This window comes from Schistocerca cancellata, chromosome 2 (assembly GCF_023864275.1).
Source record: "Schistocerca cancellata isolate TAMUIC-IGC-003103 chromosome 2, iqSchCanc2.1, whole genome shotgun sequence".
NCBI classification, from domain to species: Eukaryota; Metazoa; Arthropoda; class Insecta; order Orthoptera; family Acrididae; genus Schistocerca; species Schistocerca cancellata.
The window spans coordinates 13256505-13276761 of record NC_064627.1 but is presented as its reverse complement, the minus strand read 5'-3'; the positions used below and the strand labels follow the sequence as shown (position 1 = coordinate 13276761).

The window sequence follows — 20257 nt, the reverse complement described above, 5'->3', positions numbered from 1 at the left end:
TTCCACCTCGACAACCGCACATCCCACCAGCACGCAGCACACCTCGAGATTGAGGTGTCTTTCTTTATAGAGGTTCATCCTATCCTCACGAACTGGGCAGTTGAGCCTAGATCCCCGTTCGCCGAGACGTGCGACATTCCGCCACAGTACCACACGGTGTTCGCTGAAGCGTGCCCGGGCTTACAGTGACGGGGGAATGGCGGCACTTACCAGTCCCCAGCTCAGGAACCCTGGTGTTGCCAAGCCTGTACCCAGCAGATCAATGCTGAGCGCCTGAGGGGTCCAGCTTTCTCTCCTCCAAGACTTTTGTAAAACAAACAATACTGTTCCTCGATAATTCTGGTGTGCCAGAGGTCCAGGTTTTATTTTTTCCTGAAGTTTTAGTGCTCCACGGTATTTCAGTTACAACTGGAAGACTGAATCAGAGTTTTAGAATTTTCTGGTAACTGGCAAACTTTTTAATTGTTTAACATGGAAATGTTTCAAAAAGATACGATTAACATTGCCTTTGTAGTATTACAGCTATGTTACCATATGTCATTGTAGTTTATTTCCTTCACTGTCAATTTTTTTTATTGTTCAACTGTTCTTTCTGCATGGCACTGAAAATCAGCAAGTTCATCTCTTTCACTTCAACAACTTCATACAGCCTCCATTTTCAAGCAGCGTGAATAACAGAATACCATCCTAAAAACACACAATATTTTTTGCAGTCCTCTCTGAATAGGCACTAACCGAATCACTGTCCACTAAAAGGTGGCCAGCCTCAAAGACTCACTGCCATATTATGAGGACGTCTAGAGATTATACAGCCTGAAGAAAAACAGTGCTCACATTGACATTTCAATTTTGTTCTCTGCAGGTGCACGAGAACGAAACAAGTGGATAACCATTTTCAATCTTCTGGCATTCTCAACATACACACAATGCTATTTCAATCGATTCACATTTAGCAACACGTAATTTCTAACTTTGGTTAGTGGACTGGAGTTAAGGGACCGAACTGCAAGGTCATCAGTCCCTTCATCCTTTATGTATCGAATCGAGAATAATCCTCAGAAGAAGAGCCCAACTGCAAGCCAGATATAATAAGACAGAAATAAAATCGAGGAGAAGTAGGAGGCGATCGAGACAGTGTAAGTCGGGCAAGAGTTGGAGGTCCCCAGAGCAATGTATGCAGTGGCAGATGCACGTCCTACATGCTACCAGTACCACTTCACTTCACCATCTATTACCCCAAGAAAAAGAGCAGCACAGGCAAGATGATGACATTTTAGGGAAGATGAAACATTAAGAACAGCAAATGTAAAAGAATAAGGAGAATAAAAAGGTGGGAAGGGTAGGGGCCAGGCCAGACTGCCAAGAAAGAGTTTCACGGAACACCTGGTAAGCCTTTTGTAGGTCAAAGAAGACAGCAATAATATGTTGACAGATGTCAAAAGCTGTCGTCCAGATGGCAGATTTCAGGCAAACCAAATTATTAGCAGTGGAACAGCTCCGGCAATAACCAGTCCGCGTCAGAGCGAGAAGGCCCGATGCAAAGAGCAGACACAGGCGCCGGCTCACCGCGTATTCGAGCAACTTACAGGTGACATCGGAGAAACTAATTGGGTGCCTCCAGGGGATGCTTATCCAATTTCAGTACTGAGACAATGGTGCTTTCTCAATGTTGAGGTGGGAGCCCACCCTCACTCCAGATACAGTTGAAGATGGTACGGACACGACACTGACAATCCACTGACAGGTGTTTGAGCATTTGGCTGTTGTTGTGGTCCGGCCTTGGGGCCGTATCTGGACAAAGGGCTAGGGCAACGAGCAATTCCCACTCAATGATGGGGAAGGTAACAAAAAGCAGGTTGACTGTTCACAGACAGAGGCCCAAGTATAATGCATAGCAAACTGTTCTGTGTCAGTGAAAACAGTACTGTTCAACAAAATACCAAATACACCATATACAGGCCTCTGATCTCTCACCCTGACTTGGAGGTGTATATTGTCCAATGACAAACTTACCATTCCCAGCATTCTTGCTTTGTCCTTTTCTTAAATGGTGTGTACCTGGGCATGGAGCCATTTAAAGGCAGTGAGCTGCTCTATCTATGGATGCTGCCTATGGTGTTGGAGAGCCCACCTGCTATCTCTAATGGTCTCTGAAGTTTCAGTTTCAGAGGTCCACCAAGGTACTACCTCCCAACAGGGGGGGGGGGGGGGGGGGGGGGGGCAGGGGAGAGGTGTTCAGAAGAATATGGAATCACTAAGTCAGCTGCCAACAGAATAGCTGCTGTTGCATTCTGGACAGCCTCTTTGATGCTTTCATTAATGGGGAACTCAGAATGACAGTGGAGATGAAAGAATTCCAGTCGGCATTGTGGAGAGCCCATCTAAATGGACAACCAGGTTGGTGATGCTGAGGGAGGGACAAAGATAAGACAGTGGTCACCACCACACAGGTCATCACGGACCTGGATGGACGGGATAAGACCAAGGCTGCAAATAGAAAGACGAATAGCTGAGTAAGTTGTGTGTGCCACAGTGAAGTGAGGGGAGGCACCAGTATTCAAGAGACAGAGGTATAGCTCTGCCAGTAAGTTTTTGATGTCTTTCCTGTGGCCAGTGATCACGGCTCCATCCCACAAAAGTTATGGGCATTGAAATTGCCCAAGCTTAGGGAAAGTGGGGAGGGGGGCAGGGAGCTGAAAAACCATTGCTGACAATATGTTCTGAGGCACTTCACCATCAAATGGGGGATTAAACATTACAGATGGTAAAATCCTGAAATGCCCTTACCCAAACAGCCAGTCTCCAAAGCTGTATCAAGAGGCACAAGTTCACTATGTACAGAGCTCAGAACATATGTGCAAACTCCATCTCACACGCTATCATACTTGGCACAATCCTTAAAATATCCCCAGTAGCCTCAAAGGGCAATGCAGAAAGCAGGGGAGAAGCTCAAGAGATGCCATAGATCAGCCAGGTGGTGGAAAATATCACTACAATTCCACTGGACAATTTTACTGTCTGGATACTTTGAGGGCACGAAGGGGCCAAGGAGGCAAGTTACATCCCACGTTCGCCTACTGCCAATGGTCGAGATGGTATACTATCAAGACATGCAGGTTGTGAGACATGTGTGGTGCGATCTGGAGCCTCAGGGAACAGCGGGATCTGTGCTGCGGCCACAGGTGCACAACACGGGGGATCTGGTGGCACGGGGGCCAACAGAATTTCCTTCGTCTTTGGAAACTTCATTTTATCTTTCTTTTGTTTACGGGGCTCGGATGACTGGGAGCGCTTCTCTGAATTAGCTAGACTGACAAAGTTTGTAGAGCACTACAAGCAGCAGCCAGAGGCTCTTTCAGCCACTGGCTGGTATCCAGTTGCAGAATGGCAGAAACCTCAGAGGGAATCGGTCCGAGCGAGCCCCTCCCGGTGTGAGAGGCTAGAGGAGGGTGATGCGTCTCCGTCTGAGGGACGGGGATTCACCTCCCTGGTGGGTGGGGAGCCATTGCTCCGAAAGTGGGTGTCGAGGAGCAGCAGAGCCGGGCACAGGAGGACAGGCACAGTAGTGCCGGCAGTTCTGATACTCCAGAATGACGAGCAACCATTCCTAGGCATACATAGGGAGGCAACAACTCTGGTATCAGAAGTGTGAGCCCTCGGCTGTCAGGGGCTCAGCTCCACCACACAGATTGGCTACACGTGCTGTTGAACTAGTGGGACAAATGGGCACTGTAGTGGGGAAGGACGAGTGGCAGGATGGGGGGAGAGGAATCCGTGGCATAGGCCCTAGGGAGGGAGTTTTTCCACAAATGGCTCATACTACAGACAGAAAATTTACAAATGGTTGTCAAACCCCAAAGGGGGACCAAAAATGGCAAAACGGACAAAACAGAAAAGGCCAGAGGAACAAAACGGCAAGGAAGATACGAAACCAGGTACATAGCCAGGTCAACATAAGTAAGAAAACAGAGAGGGGAGCCGGGAAGGCAGTAGGATTGGGGGGGGCGGCATGGAACTGTATGCCACACATGATCTCACAAAAGAACTGTGAGCCCCCTGGTGTGTGACTGGGCTAGCATGTGGCATCGCAACATGAAGACTTGCCCGAATTTCATACATTTGAAGCATCGCACAGGGTGGGCAAGGGAGGGGGGGGGTCAGAGAACGGCCTCACGTCAGACTGGTGTACCATCACCTTGACCCTTTCAGGCAACAAATCACCCTCAAAGGGCAAGATGATGACCTCAGTAGCAACCTTGTTGTCCTACGCTCCCTATGGACACGACAGACAAAGTGTACACCCCTTTGCTCCCAGTTGACATGTAGCTCATTGTCGCACAGCAAAATGGAAAAGGATGCTGTGAACAATAATGTATAGGTTATCATGGTGAGGGGTAGAAACCAGAGTGTTATCCAGCTTGTTACAAGCAAGCAATGCCCTCGACTGGGCAGGGGATGACTTCCAGAGAGATGTTCTCTACAGTCTCCATAAAGAATAAAGGGTTTGTGATAAAAAAGAATTCCCATCTGTCCTTGTGGAAACAAGAAATTGGGGAGAGTTTTACTCTGCTTGTCACTTAGCCCAACATTCCTCCCACAGTGTTGCCACGGTAGGAAATATTTTGGGATTGTATCTCTCTGCACTGAGCGAGTTCTTTCCTTCTGAACAGATTACTGGGGCCATATGACCACCAACAGGACAAAGCTTCATATGCAAGCCATCCACCATGGTGCCACACACTCCAAATGGGTGCTCTCCCCATTGGTGCCACCCAGTCTCAGAAGTAACTCACTGTTCTGAATCTCCATACTCCAGTCACGATGGGCACATACTCCTTGGCATACATGGGGGGGATATCAGCTCAGGCATCAACAATGAGATCCCTTTATGGTCAGGGGGACACCACCGTGCAGTAATTTATGACTCCAACAGCATCGCTGCCATGCTATGTTCGGGGCATACCATCTCAATGGAAAGGCAGGCTGCCAGGATGGAAATGCACAAAGGTGCAACAGACTCCACATTGGGTGACCTTCCCTGCAACATCTGCACTTTTGAAAAAAGTGGCAGGTCAAACCAAACAATGTTGTTGTTGTTGTGGTCTTCAGTCCTGAGACTGGTTTGATGCAGCTCTCCATGCTACTCTATCCTGTGCAAGCTTCTTCATCTCCCAGTACCTACTGCAACCTACATCCTTCTGAATCTGCTTAGTGTATTCATCTCTTGGTCTCCCCCTACGATTTTTACCCTCCACGCTACCCTCCAATACTAAATTGGTGATCCCTTGATGCCTCAGAACATGTCCTACCAACCGATCCCTTCTTCTGGTCAAGTTGTGCCACAAACTTCTCTTCTCCCCAATCCTATTCAATACTTCCTCATTAGTTATATGATCTACCCATCTAATCTTCAGCATTCTTCTGTAGCACCACATTTCGAAAGCTTCTATTCTCTTCTTGTCCAAACTATTTACCGTCCATGTTTCACTTCCATACATGGCTACACTCCATACAAATACTTTCAGAAATGACTTCCTGACACTTAAATCTATACTCGATGTTAACAAATTTCTCTTCTTCAGAAACGCTTTCCTTGCCATTGCCAGTCTACATTTTATATCCTCTCTACTTCGACCATCATCAGTTATTTTGCTCCCCAAATAGCAAAACTCCTTTACTACTTTAAGTGTCTCATTTTCTAATCTAATTGCCTCAGCATCACCCGACTTAATTCGACTACATTCCATTATCCTCGTTTTGCTTTTGTTGATATTCATCTTATATCCTCCCTTCAAGACACCATCCATTCCATTCAACTGCTCTTCCAAGTCCTTTGCTGTCTCTGACAGAATTACAATGTCATCGGCGAACCTCAAAGTTTTTACTTCTTCTCCATGGATTTTAATACCTACTCCAAATTTTTCTTTTGTTTCCTTTACTGCTTGCTCAATATACAGATTGAATAACATCGGGGAGAGGCTACAACCCTGTCTTACTCCCTTCCCAACCACTGCTTCCCTTTCATGTCCCTCGACTCTTATAACTGCCATCTGGTTTCTGTACAAATTGTAAATAGCCTTTCGCTCCCTGTATTTTACCCCTGCCAGCTTTAGAATTTGAAAGAGAGTATTCCAGTCAACATTGTCAAAAGCTTTCTCTAAGTCTACAAATGCTAGAAACGTAGGTTTGCCTTTCCTTAATCTTTCTTCTAAGATAAGTCGTAAGGTCAGTATTGCCTCACGTGTTCCAGTATTTCTACGGAATCCAAACTGATCTTCCCCGAGGTCGGCTTCTACTAGTTTTTCCATTTGTCTGCAAAGAATTCGTGTTAGTACTTTGCAGCTGTGGCTTATTAAGCTGATTGTTCGGTAATTTTCACATCTGTCAACACCTGCTTTCTTTGGGATTGGAATTATAATTTTCTTCTTGAAGTCTGAGGGTATTTCGCCTGTTTCATACATCTTGCTCACCAGATGGTAGAGTTTTGTCAGGACTGGCTCTCCCAAGGCCGTCAGTAGTTCCAATGGAATGTTGTCTATTCCGGGGGCCTTGTTTCGACTCACGTCTTTCAGTGCACTGTCAAACTCTTCACACAGTATCGTATCTCCCATTTCATCTTCATCTACATCCTCTTCCATTTCCATAATATTGTCCTCAAGTGCATCGCCCCTGTATAGACCCTCTATATACTCCTTCCACCTTTCTGCTTTCCCTTCTTTGCTTAGAACTGGGTTTCCATCTGAGCTCTTGATGTTCATACAAGTGGTTCTCTTATCTCCAAAGGTCTCTTTAATTTTCCTGTAGGCAGTATCTATCTTACCCCTAGTGAGATAAGCCTCTACATCCTTACATTTGTCCTCTAGCCATCCCTGCTTAGCCATTTTGCACTTCCTGTCGATCTCATTTTTGAGACGTTTGTATTCTTTTTTGCCTGCTTCATTTACTGCATTTTTATATTTTCTCCTTTCATCAATTAAATTCAATATTTCGTCTGTTACCCAAGGATTTCTACTAGCCCTCGTCTTTTTACCTACTTTATCCTCTGCTGTCTTCACGATTTCATCACTCAAAGCTACCCATTCTTCTTCTACTGTATTTCTTTCCCCCATTCCTGTTAATTGTTCCCTTATGCTCTCCCTGAAACTTTGTACAACCTCTGGTTCTTTCAGTTTATCCAGGTCCCATCTTCTTAAATTCCCACCTTTTTGCAGTTTCTTCAGTTTTAATCTACAGGTCATAACCAATAGATTGTGGTCAGAGTCCACATCTGCCCCTGGAAATGTCTTACAATTTAAAACCTGGTTCCTAAATCTCTGTCTTACCATTATATAATCTATCTGATACCTTTTAGTATCTCCAGGGTTCTTCCATGTATACAACCTACTATCATGATTCTTAAACCAAGTGTTAGCTATGATTAAGTTGTGCTCTGTGCAAAATTCTACCAGGCGGCTTCCTCTTTCATTTCTTAGCCCCAATCCATATTCACCTACTACATTTCCTTCTCTCCCTTTTCCTACACTCGAATTCCAGTCACCCATGACTATTAAATTTTCGTCTCCCTTCACTATCTGAATAATTTCTTTTATTTCATCATACATTTCTTCAATTTCTTCGTCATCTGCAGAGCTAGTTGGCATATAAACTTGTACTACTGTAGTAGGTGTGGGCTTCGTATCTATCTTGGCCACAATAATGCGTTCACTATGCTGTTTGTAGTAGCTTACCCGCACTCCTATTTTTTTATTCATTATTAAACCTACTCCTGCATTACCCCTATTTGATTTTGTGTTTATAACCCTGTAGTCACCTGACCAGAAGTCTTGTTCCTCCTGCCACCGAACTTCACTAACTCCCACTATATCTAACTTTAACCTATCCATTTCCCTTTTTAAATTTTCTAACCAACCTGCCCGATTAAGGGATCTGACATTCCACGCTCCGACCCGTAGAACGCCAGTTTTGTTTCTCTTGATAACGACATCCTCTTGAGTAGTCCCCGCCCGGAGATCCGAATGGGGGACTATTTTACCTCCGGAATATTTTACCCAAGAGGACGCCATCATCATTTATCCACACAGTAAAGCTGCATGCCCTCGGGAAAAATTACGGCCGTAGTTTCCCCTTGCTTTCAGCCGTTCGCAGTACCAGCACAGCAAGGCCGTTTTGGTTATTGTTACAAGGCCAGATCAGTCAATCATCCAGACTGTTGCCCTTGCAACTACTGAAAAGGCTGCTGTCCCTCTTCAGGAACCACACGTTTGTCTGGCCTCTCAACAGATACCCCTCCATTGTGGTTGTACCTACGGTACGGCTATCTGTATCGCTGAGGCACACAAGCCTCCCCACCAACGGCAAGGTCCATGGTTCATGGGGAGGAACCAAACAATAGGGACCATGTATTTATTAATGAAAAGGTGTAGAGAACACCACAAGTGAAATAGGAAACTGGTGTCATAAATCATGTACTAGGCCAAAGAGGGGTATACCAGGAAAACCATCCGACTAAGTGGAGGGGGAAAGGCATAGTGGAAGTATAGGTTTGCAGTACAGAGAAGGAAGTATTGGTGCAAAGGCTGGGGTCCTGTAGTACCCAAGCACGTGGTCACAGAAAACTTGTGAGCATCCTGGGGATGTCTAGATTTCCTGGTATCACTATTTTATACCGATACACTGTATACAGCTAGTCTGTCTGTAGCAAACTCACTGATGCTTGGACAGTACCTTATAGCTTGCAGCTTCCAGAGCCAGTAAATAACAGTCACCTGCTCAGACACACTCCATTTTTTGTCTTTAGCTGCTTCTTTCCTCTTTAGGTGTTCTCAGTGCTGGTCTTTCTCCACCCCTTTATTTTCCTCAGAGATTTTGAAAGTGATAATAGTGGTTGCATGCATCTTTTCTAGGTACACAAAAGCCTATGTTAAACTCTGTATTGAATATTTGTCTGTAGAGACAATATTTTTCAGAAGTAACTTGTTCCTCTTCACAAAGTTTCTTATACAGGTCACACATTATCTGTATATTCAGATCACCTGGTAAGAACTGTCACACAATAGAAACCAATTTTATAGAGTTTTATAATCTCTCCCTCACCTCATCCAATCTCCTTATACACGGACAATGACGACCTCTCTTACCAACAGTCAAAATTGTATTGCTGCTGCCTTTTCTTTATGTACTGCGCAGATACACTACATGTTCTACAGGATTCAGGCCAGGACTCTGTGCAGGCTAGTCCATTACAGGGATGTTGTTGTTGTGTAACCACTCTGCCACAGGCCGTGCATTATGAACAGGTGCTCGAACGTGTTTAAAGATTCAGTCGCCATCCCTGAATTGCTGTTCAACAGTGGGAAGCAAGAAGGTGCTTAAAACATCAATGTACACCTGTGCTGTGACAGTGCCACACAAAACAAGGAGGCGCAAGGCCCCACCATGAAAAACACGACCACACCATACCACCACAGCCCCCACATTTTACTGTTGGCACTACACATTCTGGCAGATGACGTTCACCAGGCATTCAGCATACCCACACCCTGCCATTGGATTGCCACATTGTGTACTGTGATTAGTCACTCCACAGAAAGTTTTCCACTTGTGCCACTTCTCTGGCACGTTGCGTATCCGGCACTATCAACAGCCACTTTTATTTCAGTTTCCGTCTGGTTCGGCCTGTGCAGGCGGAGCGTTTTTCGCGAGGGGCCACGTGCGCGCTCGGCTCAGCAGTTGGATTCGCACCGAGCTGGTGGTATTTCTGCCTTCCACCCCGGCACGGAGGTGTGGTCTCGTTGATTTGGGCATTGGGCAGTGTGCCATGTTGATGATGTGGTGTAGTGGACAACTGATGAATTCCCGCACGAGATCGCTCGAGGTTCTCAGCCTCTGAAAAGGGTGCCACGATATCGCTTGGGTTTCTGCACTCAGCAGTTGTAAGGACTGCAGGGCAGTTTTGGTGTGTGTTTGCTCTGCCCGGTCTGTGTGGCGGGGTTTGTTTCACCTTACTTCAGCTTCTTCATATTTTCTGCATGCTTCGGTTTTAGCCGGAGTCTGGGTGTCGAGTTTTCTGCTGGGTGTGTACCCGGTCGTCGTCTGTTTTCCCGCCCCGGAGGGGGGGGGGATCTGTTGGTGGGAATTTAGCAGCGTGTGTTTTGCGTGGACCCGGTGTGCTCACGCGCCCTGGTTCCGAGTTGAAATTACTGTGGTCAGGCTGGCTCGGCTGCTGGCGTGTGTGTTGTTGGTTTGCTGGCGTGTGTGTTGTTGGCTTTCTGGCTTGCTGGGAACTGCGCGCGCGCCTGTTCCGTTTGTGATGTGGCAGCAGTCTGATATTTTTATGTGTGCTTGTTAAGTTGCTAGCAATTGCTTTTAGCCTTGTGCTTACTTATTTTATTTAAATTGCTGGGCATTGTCATTTGTCTGTCCTTTTACCTTTATTTGTAGTGTCAATTAAGCCTAAGACGATGTCCAAGGTGCTAGCAATTGATTTTAGCCTCGTGTGTACTTAATCCTATTTAAATTCTTGAGCATTGGCATTTGCTTGTTCTTTTACTCTTTTGTTGTGCCAGTTAGCCCTAAGATGATGTCAGACCTTGGTATCTCAACCTTATTTTTGGCTACTAGCACTCAGGTGCAATATTGCCGGGCTTATCCTGGATTTGTCATTAATTGATAGCTTCTATACAGTATTTTTAGTAGTAGGTTTGGCAAGTGCACTTGCGTATGGTATTTGATGATCAGCAATTCATGTCATGGCCTCCACGCTCTCCCGACTTAACCCCATGCGATTTCTTTCTGTGGGGTTATGTGAAAGATTCAGTGTTTCAACCTCCTCTACCAAGAAACGTGCCAGAACTGCGAGCTCGAATCAACGATGCTTTCGAACTCATTGATGGGGACATGCTGCACCGAGTGTGGGAGGAACTTTATTATCGGCTTGATGTCTGCCGAATCACTAAAGGGGCACATATCGAACATTTGTGAATGCCTAAAAAAACTTTGAGTTTTTGTATGTGTGTGCAAAGCATTGTGAAAATATCTCAAATAATAAAGTTATTTTAGAGCTGTGAAATCGCTTCAATCATTTGTAATAACCCTGTATTTACTCATGTACGTGTTGTGGCGTTAAGGATTTTAGGGCATTTTTAGCTGAGATACCTGCTGAAAATTTTATCACTCTTTTAAAGAAAGGAGTAACTTCAACTGAAAATTTAATTGTAAATTATACATTTGTGCTTCACTTTTAAAAATTTGACTGTATTATGTGAAAATATGTAGTTTAATGCGCAACGATTATTTGTTAAAGTATGAAATTGTAAAGTTAGTTTGGCAGTGATTCAAACAACACAAATAAGTTTCTCTGTACACATTTCACATTTTTATGACCTCATATTGTAAGCAGTTTGATTGTGTCACTAATTTGTAAACCATAGTGTAATTCATTACAATTAATTAATTGTTTTGGGGAAATAAACCTTGTATTGTATGTCCCCTTTTCATTAACCGAATCCCATCCAAATCGTCCACTCACCACTGTTCAATCGTCCAATGTTTATGCTCCTTACACCAAGCGAGGGGTCGTTTGGCATTTACCACCACGATAGGCTTACGAGCAGCCGCTCAACCACGAAATCCAAGTTCTAACCTCCCACGTAACTGTCTTAGTACTTGCAGTGGATCCTGATGCAGTTTCGGATTCCTTTATGATGGTCTGGATAGATTTCTGCCTATTACACATTACGACCTCTTCAACTGTTGGTGGTCTGTCAGTAAACAGATGAGGTTGGCCTGTACACTTTTTTGCTGTACGTGTCCCCTCACATTTCCGCCTCACTTTCATATTGGAAACAGTGGACCTAGGGATGTTTAGGAGTGTGGAAATCTCGTGTACCGATGTATGACAAGTGACACCCAATGACCTGACTACGTTCAAAGTCAGTGAGTTCTGCAGAGTGCCCCATTCTGCTCTCTCACGGTGTCTAAGGACCAGCGAGGTCGCTGATATGGAGTACCTGGCAGTACGAAGCACCTCATATGAAAAACTTAGGTTTTCCCCTTTTAATCTCGTCATGACAGCCCACTCACTCAAAGTAAAGCTCCTGCTAAACACTGCCTCTGAAACCCCTTGTGTAGCCGAGGAAAGGCTTCATTACTTCATATTCTGCACATGTTATTGGAGCAAAAGAAGATAACTTCTTTTATCACGAAAAAGCATGGCCTTTACTTTCCTTTTACAAACACACATGTCCTCCAATGGGTGTACAGGTCAGAGTGACTCATGAATTTGAGAAGAACACAACTTTACAAGATACACCTCGACGGCTCAACATGACACTAGAGATTATAAAATATTTCATTTGTCACACAAATATCTCTTCTTTTCTTTTCATTATCGGAGAGTGCAGTTGCTCTTCAACAGTCTTGCCACCGACAAGCCACAATGCCAAAACAAAAAGGCACCTCCCACAGCGGGTGAAGCCATTTGTCATCGAACCTCGCCGTTTTCTCAATCTACACATTCTGTTTGATGTCTGCACATACAAAAACAAATACCTTTGCACAGTATATGTTCCGCAACTTACTCCTCGCTTAATATTATTCTGTCATGATCACCTTTCCGTGTACTACACGAGGTGAGTGACATGTCGTTTGCCTAAACTGTATGTAACACTTCACTGGCACTTTGTTCTTGGCAGTTAGTGTGTATGTCTCTCCTGATGTCTGTTCATTTTTCTTATATTTCTTCTCCACTTGTCTGTGTTCTTACTGCTTTTTCTCGTTTTGATTTCCTTTTTGACTATTTTCTCTGTCAGACTGCACAGGTACTTTATCACTAGAATCTACAGTCAACTTACTTATTCCTTGTGCATGTTTGTTATCACAAAATCTTTGCTCAGATAAACTGAATAACCAGGACCAAACAGCTGTTTTGTCAATTAAGAGGAATCTGTGCAATTTATCACCTTTGCTAAATTGACTGGAATGAAGAAGATCATATTATTGATGTTAGTGCCTTAGCAATCATCACGTAACACTCCGAATCTCACCCAGACCTGCCCTGTTACGATTACAGTATGTGATACTTACGGCCAAATCTACCATTTTACCAAAGAGAAATATGGCCCAAAGTCTGCTGATGGCAACTTCTCTTGCAGTACAAGTGCAGGAAAACTGTAGTATGTGAAATGAGCTGCACACAAATGTATTTCCACATTTACTTCATAAATTAAGGAGTCAGAAGAATGTAAATGCTGATACATATTGCCAATCCCACACTCGTCTCTATAAACTTTCAACTCACATGCAGTAACTTAGTCTTGCCAGGAGAATAGATGGAGACATGTCATTTTGGCATGTGCACCCAATTACTGTGAGAATACACACAAAAAAAGCTGAAAATATCAGTTTTGAAGATACAGTCCTCTAATTCTTAAACAACGATACGTATTTATCTAGAGATGGTGGGTTTGAGCTTTAAACACATCTCTTCCAAATCTGTAAGATCAATTCATCGTAAGTAGCATGTCACGTCCTGTATCAGTTTCACCAAATATAGATCATTTTCGGGCTCTCTCAGATGAAATTTTTGTTTTCGTGACTGTCACTGCAATTTGAACACATGCAGAGGCTGATATTCCCCATTTCATAATGTTCACAAAAGCCCCAATTCTGTTCTGGCAACAACACTGAAATCGTCAGACACCTTCAGCACACATCGTGGATTACCCACAAAAATTTTGAAAGAACCAATTCCAAAAGTAACATTTTTGTCCAGTTTCTTCTACATTACCCTGTAGATTACACAGACCACAATCTGATTCAAGTGTGTACGGCATTTCTTGCACGATACAAACTGAACATACTCTGCAAGCACATCGGAAACAGATGTTATGGTCGGTCATTTGTGAACACATAATTCCCTACCGAAATTACTACACAGTCAGCCTCTTCCATTAATTTTATTTCTTTCGAGTAAAACCTAAACACATCGTGCACAATTTGGAATGACATCCGATTGTTTTTGAGTCATGACGGCTCTTGGAAAAAGAGATCTCCACTTTCACATAGTATTTTATTTATAAGATTAATATTTCATTAATAGCTTCTCAATATGATCCACACAGTAAATTATTTTCCACAAATTAGGAAATAATACAGGGAAAAATGAATATGGTTTAGCTAAAATAAATTATGGGATGTGTATTACCTTCACTGAAAAGTTCCAAAAGCTACACTGGTGCCTCACTCTTTGAGCTGCAGCACTGCTTTGTGAAGTGATGTGCACTTGTATGGGACAGTGGTAGTATTGTGTATACCAGGTAAAAAAGAGCAGTGCATTTGCAGAGCTGTCATTTGTACTTATGTGATTCATACAAAAGGTTTCCGATGTGATTACGGCCACCTGAGGAATTAAGAGACTCTGAAAGAAGATCGGTAGTTGGAGCTAGACCCATAGGACACTTTACTTCAGACATCATAAGATGGTTCGTTATTCTGAAATCCGTAGTGTCTAGAGTGTCATTTGCTTACTGTTGTCAGTGCTGACAGACAAGCAACATTGCACGAAATAAAGTCAACAAAGGATGTACGACAATCGTGCCCGTTAGGACAGTGTGGCAAAATCTGGTATCTGTGGGCTACGGCAGCAGACGATTTACGAGTGCTACTGCCGACAGTACGACATCGCCTGCAGTGCCTCCCTGTGCTCGCGATCGTATCAGTCGGTCCCTAGATGACAAACTTTGTAGCCCAGTCACACACATCCCGAATTCAATAAGCAGGGTTTGAGTGTGATGTAGACACTGTGAAAATGTGGAGCCAAGTTGTCAACAATGCACAGTGCAAGCTGGTGGTGGCTCCGTAACAGTGTGGGCTGTGTTTACACGGAATGGAGTGGGTCATCTGGTCCAGCTGAACAGATCATTGACTGCAGATGGTTAAGGTCGGCTATTTTGAGACCATTTGTACCCATTTGTGGATTTTACGTTACCAGACAACGATAGAATTTTTGTGGATGACAATGCCCTATTTAATCAGAAAACAACTGCTTGCAATCAGTTTGGAGAACATTCTTGACAGTTTGGGCATTACAGATGGCTACATAGAGCACAGCTCAGTATTTATACAGGGGACTTCCGACAGTTTGACAAGTCCACACCGAGTTGACTTGCCGCACTACAGTAGGCAAAAGGAGGTCCGACAAATTATTAGGTTGTGTACTGTGACTCGTCACATCAGTGTATCTCTTTCACAGTCCAAATTATTTAACTGCAGGTGCTCTACTACGTAACTGATGTATATTGTTATATTTTATCCATCATAATACCTTCCCATGTCAAATGGGTCAATCAGTGCTGTTTCCACAGTGCCTTTAGCACAACTTATCAACGGTTGTACACAAAAGACGAAAGCGCTGGTCCAGAATACGAACAGGGCCATATCTGCAAGAGAGAATTATGAAAAATTACTTATTTGAATATTTAGTTATTTTGATTTAGTGAATTAATTAAAACACACAATGAAATTTTTACTCTATTTCAAATATTCTGAAATATCACATTAACAAGTAGAAGTAGTAGTTTTATTTGCTGCAGCCTTATTATTTAGATTATGAGAGGAAGGAGGGAACAAAAACCAAGGACAAAGTCAGCACAAGGACAGGAAATAAAACTGGCCGTACTCCTTTCAAAAGATCTTTTTCAACAACTTCATTTGTTTAGTAAAATAGTATCATAAGCCCATAAAAATATTACAAGAAGGAATGTTGCTACTCACCAAATAGCGGAGAGCACCAGTGCATGATGGGAGATGCTTCAGCTTAGACTGAGGGCAGGGGAGAGGTGGGGAAGGGAGGGTGGGGGGGAGTAGCGGAAAAGGAAAGAAGCAGAAACACTGGGTGTGGTGGTAGAATGACAACTGTGTAGTGCTGGAATGGGAACAGGAAAGGGGCTGGATGGATGAGGACAGTGACTGACTAAGGTTGAAGCCAAGAGGGTTGAGCCATTCCATGTCAAATCAACACACTTTAAATAAAAATTTTACCTCACCCTCTTAGATTTTGCTAAATGTTGGTATACTTATAGTGTGGGTGCTGAAACTAAGAAAAATACTGAATTTCAATTTTTTACCTCAAACCATTCCTGAAATATGGTCACGTAAACTTTTCAAAAACTGGCCAAAAATGTGTGAACGGACTTTTTTAAATTACCCTAGGAGCTGCCCTAATTGAGTAGAGAACTGGGAAAGGTGTCCTTTTGCAGCATTTTTCATGCTCTTTCCAGTGATAAATATTTTGATTTAATTTTTTTACAAAAAGTACATAATTGAACATTTTCAAAATATTTCCATAACTACTTCATACTGTTGTAAATCACATGGCAAAATATAAATGTGGGATGCTGATGGGTTCATTGTTAAAAAAAATTCCGGACTCTTGTTTTTCACTAACAGCCCTAGTTTGACCAAACTGACCTTTAAGGTAGTACGTCAGTAGAGGATTGTATACATAGGGCTTGATGTCTGTACAATAATTCGGAGACTGGAGCCATTGTTGAGATGATGATGTCCGCATTGTTACTATCTAAGGCTTTGTGTGCCTACAGCATTATTGTGCACTGTGGTTTTAGTGCAATTCAATTGTTACCTCTGTGTTGACCAGTCTGTATCTATTTTATTTACTAGTTCATTTTCAAGTAAAACTATACATTGAAGGACAATTTATAAGTGGTTTTTGTATAAATATGGAACCAAGTGAAAAGTGCAGTGCTGTAATCCATTGAAGGAGTCAAATCACTATTAGAGACAGAAAAAAACTGAGAAATGTCAACATGAAAGTCCAAATTATTTACTCAAATACCAAGTGCTGCCAAGATTTGTGATAAATGTGGGAAAGATGTAACCAAATTGAAAAATATACCAGAGCCTATCAGTGATGAATGTGTTGAAGAAGAATCTTCTGGGTCAGAGATAATCATCCGAGACCAAGGCCCTGACTTCACTCCAACTTCAGCAGCTGTTAAAACATTTAACACAACGCTTCAAGAACTAGGTGAGTCCCCAATTGACAAGAGAAAACTAACATCTAGGCATTACACCAAATCAAAAGTGAAGAAAATTTCATCAATGACATGTAAACTTTTTGTTGCTCCTGAAACTTCGTCAGATACTGATACTTAAGAAAAATCTTAAAAGAAACTTTAAAATTCTATAAGTAGAGCAAAAAAAAAACTAATGATTCTTACAAGTTTACCTGAAAAGTGGAGTGTCAGGAAAATAATGAGGGAATTTCATGCTCCTAATTACATTGTTCAGCAGTCCAAAAAGATTTTGAAATAGAAAGGATTCATGGTAGGTCCAAACCCAAAACCAGGGAAGTGTTTACCAACAGAAACTGTCAAAACTGTACATTCATTTTATGAAAATGATGACGTTAGCAGGGTAATGCCAGGTATTAAAGATTGTGTGACAATTACAGAAACAAGTGGAAATAAAAATATCAAAAAGACTTATTTTGTGTAACAAAGAAGCTTACAAGCATTTTAAAGACAAGTTTCCTAACATAAAACTAGGTTTCTCTAAATTTGCTGAGTTGAGACCAAAACATTGTGTATTAGCTGGCCAGAGTGGCACACACACTGTGTGTCTGCACAACTCACCAAAACATAAAATTAATGATCGAAAATGCCAAACTAAATGCAGTAACAAACAGCAGCTTAAACAATTATAAGCAGTGCACTGCAAAAATGCTTTGCAACCCATCATCAGTTGATTGCAACATGGGAAACTGTGAATACTGCCCAGGAGAAACTGTCATACGTCAAATTTTAAAAGACTCATTTCATGAAAACTTAATTGAACAAGTTCAGTTCTGACAGTGGATGTCAGTTAACAGATGTAATCTGGAAATTGTTCAGAAAACTTCTGAAGAATTCATAGATTTATTTTGTAGTAAGATGACTGATTCGGCACGACTTTGTTGCCAAGCAACAACGAACATTCCTTAGCTCCTTTGCCTTCATGAGGAAGACTTCAACATAAAAGCTGAGTGGCACTTTTCAGCCACAGCACATGGGAAAGGGCCTTGTGATGGAGTAGGGGGTTCAGTAAAGAGACTGGCAGCTCGTGCGAGTTTGCAAAGGCCATACCAAAATCAGATCCAAACCGCACGAGATCTATTTGAGTGGGCAGTAGATAATATCACAAATGTTGATTTTGCATATTCCACTCAAGAAGACTACGCTGCTTCAGAAACACAGCAATTTCACGCTTTCATTCCCAACACTACATCAAAATTAATAGTCAAATACTTGTCAGGTGATATGCACAGTTGGGAGAGGGAAGTAACTACATCACCAGACAAACTGAAATTACAAGATGTATCAGGCTATGTCACCACTGTATATGGCAGAAACTGGTGGCTTGGGTACATTTTAGAAAAAAACGAAGTACTTGATCAAGTGAAAATAACGTTTCTTCATCCATGTGGACCAGCTAAGTCATTCTCTTATCCTGCACATGCAGATGTCCTGTGGATGTTCTCACAAAAGTGAATCCATTTACTCCGACAGGGAGAACATACATTCTTAATGAAAGTGATGTAAACCTACCCAGTCAGCTTTATTAAAATATAATATGTGAAGTTCCAAGACAATTTATTGGCAAACTGCTTTCAACTCAAAACTTAATTTTTGTCTGAGGTTGGTGTTAATGTATATTTTATAGAAAGTTGTTTCAAAATTATTGTTAGTACCTATTGTGTTAAATTTAGCTATGTACAGATACCTGTTACTTAAAAACAAGCATTACGTATTTAGTTTCTTTAATAGTTCCATTTAAAAAATCATGGACCAGAACTATTATGTAAATACTTGTACTTATTCATACTTTATTTTAGTTTGTAGTTAAATGCTCAATTTCCTGTTTTTGTTATATCGGTTAATATACTGTTAGTGAAGTTGTATGAAATTAAAATAAGTAATCAACTTAATTATAAAATATGCTCATTAGTTTTGGTTTAATAAGGTGATGTTTTTATATTTCTGATACTTGTTTACTTACCTTACAGTATATTTTAATGAAATTCCTGTTTGTGAAAGGTCAGTTTGGTCAAACTACGGCTCTTAGTGAAAAAACAAGTGTCATGAATAATTTTTTTTAACAACGAACCCATCATCATCCCAGATTTACATTAGTATGAAGTAGTTATGGAAATATTTTGAAAATTTTCCAATTATGTACTTTTTGTAAAAAATTAAATCAAAATATTAATTAGTATTTTGAAAAAGGTTATTAATTAGAAGCTATGTTTTGTTGTATATCTCTGGAAAGAGCATGCAAAATGCTGCAAAATGACACCTTTCCCAGTTCTCTAGCTCAATTAGGGCAGCTCCTAGGAAAATTTAAAAAAAGTCCGTTCACACATTTTTGGCTGGTTTTTGAAAAGTTTACATAGCCATATTTCAGGAATGGTTTGAGATAAAAAATTGATATTTGGTATTTTTCTTAGTCTCCGTGCCCACTATAAGTATACCAACTTTCAGCAAAATCTAAGAGGGTGAGGTAAAATAGGTGTGTTGATTTGACATGGAATGACTCCGTTACGGGAAAGTTCCCACCTGCGCAGTTCAGAACAGCTGTTGGTGGGAAGGATCCATATGGCACAGGCTGTGAAGCAGTCACCGAAATGAAGGATGTCGTGTTTGGCAGCGTGTTCAGCAACAGGGTGGTCCAGTTGTTTCTTGGTCACAGTTTGTCTGTGGCCACTCATGCGGACAGACAGCTTGTTGATTGAGATTTTCACTCTGCAGCGGAGTGTGAGCTGATACGAAACTTCCTGGTAGATTAAAACTATGTGCCGGACCGAGACTCGTATTTGGGACCTTTGCCTTTCGCGGGCAAGTGCTCTACCATCTGAGCTACCCAAGCACGACTCACTATCCATCCTCACAGGTTTACTTCTGCCAGTACCTCGTCTTCTACCTTCCAAACTTTACAGAAGCGGAAACATTCCCCAAGCTGTGGCTAAGCCATGTCTCTGCAATATCCTTTCTTTCAGGTGTGCTAGTTCTGCAAGGCTTGCAGAAGAGCTGCTGTAAAGTTTGGAAGGTAGGAGACGAGGCACTGGCAGAAGTAAACCTGTGAGGACAAGGGGTGAATCACGCTTGTGTAGCTCAAATGGTAAAGCACTTGTCCGCGAAAGGCAAAGGTCCCGAGTTAGAGTTTCAGTCCGACACACAGTTTTAATCTTCCAGGAAGTTTCAGC

The 20257-nt window shown here is 42.3% G+C and overlaps 1 protein-coding gene across 1 annotated transcript in view; it reads right to left on the bottom strand.

Annotated features, from left to right (window-relative positions):
* LOC126161310 (uncharacterized) overlaps positions 1–20257 on the bottom strand; it is a 187599-nt gene that overhangs the window by 134418 nt on the left and 32924 nt on the right. Inside the window, exon 2 of the mRNA XM_049917063.1 lies at positions 15323–15437. Within this exon, the coding sequence (XP_049773020.1) occupies positions 15323–15435 (113 nt within the window). The 5' untranslated portion in view covers positions 15436–15437. The remainder of the gene's footprint in view (positions 1–15322; positions 15438–20257) is intronic.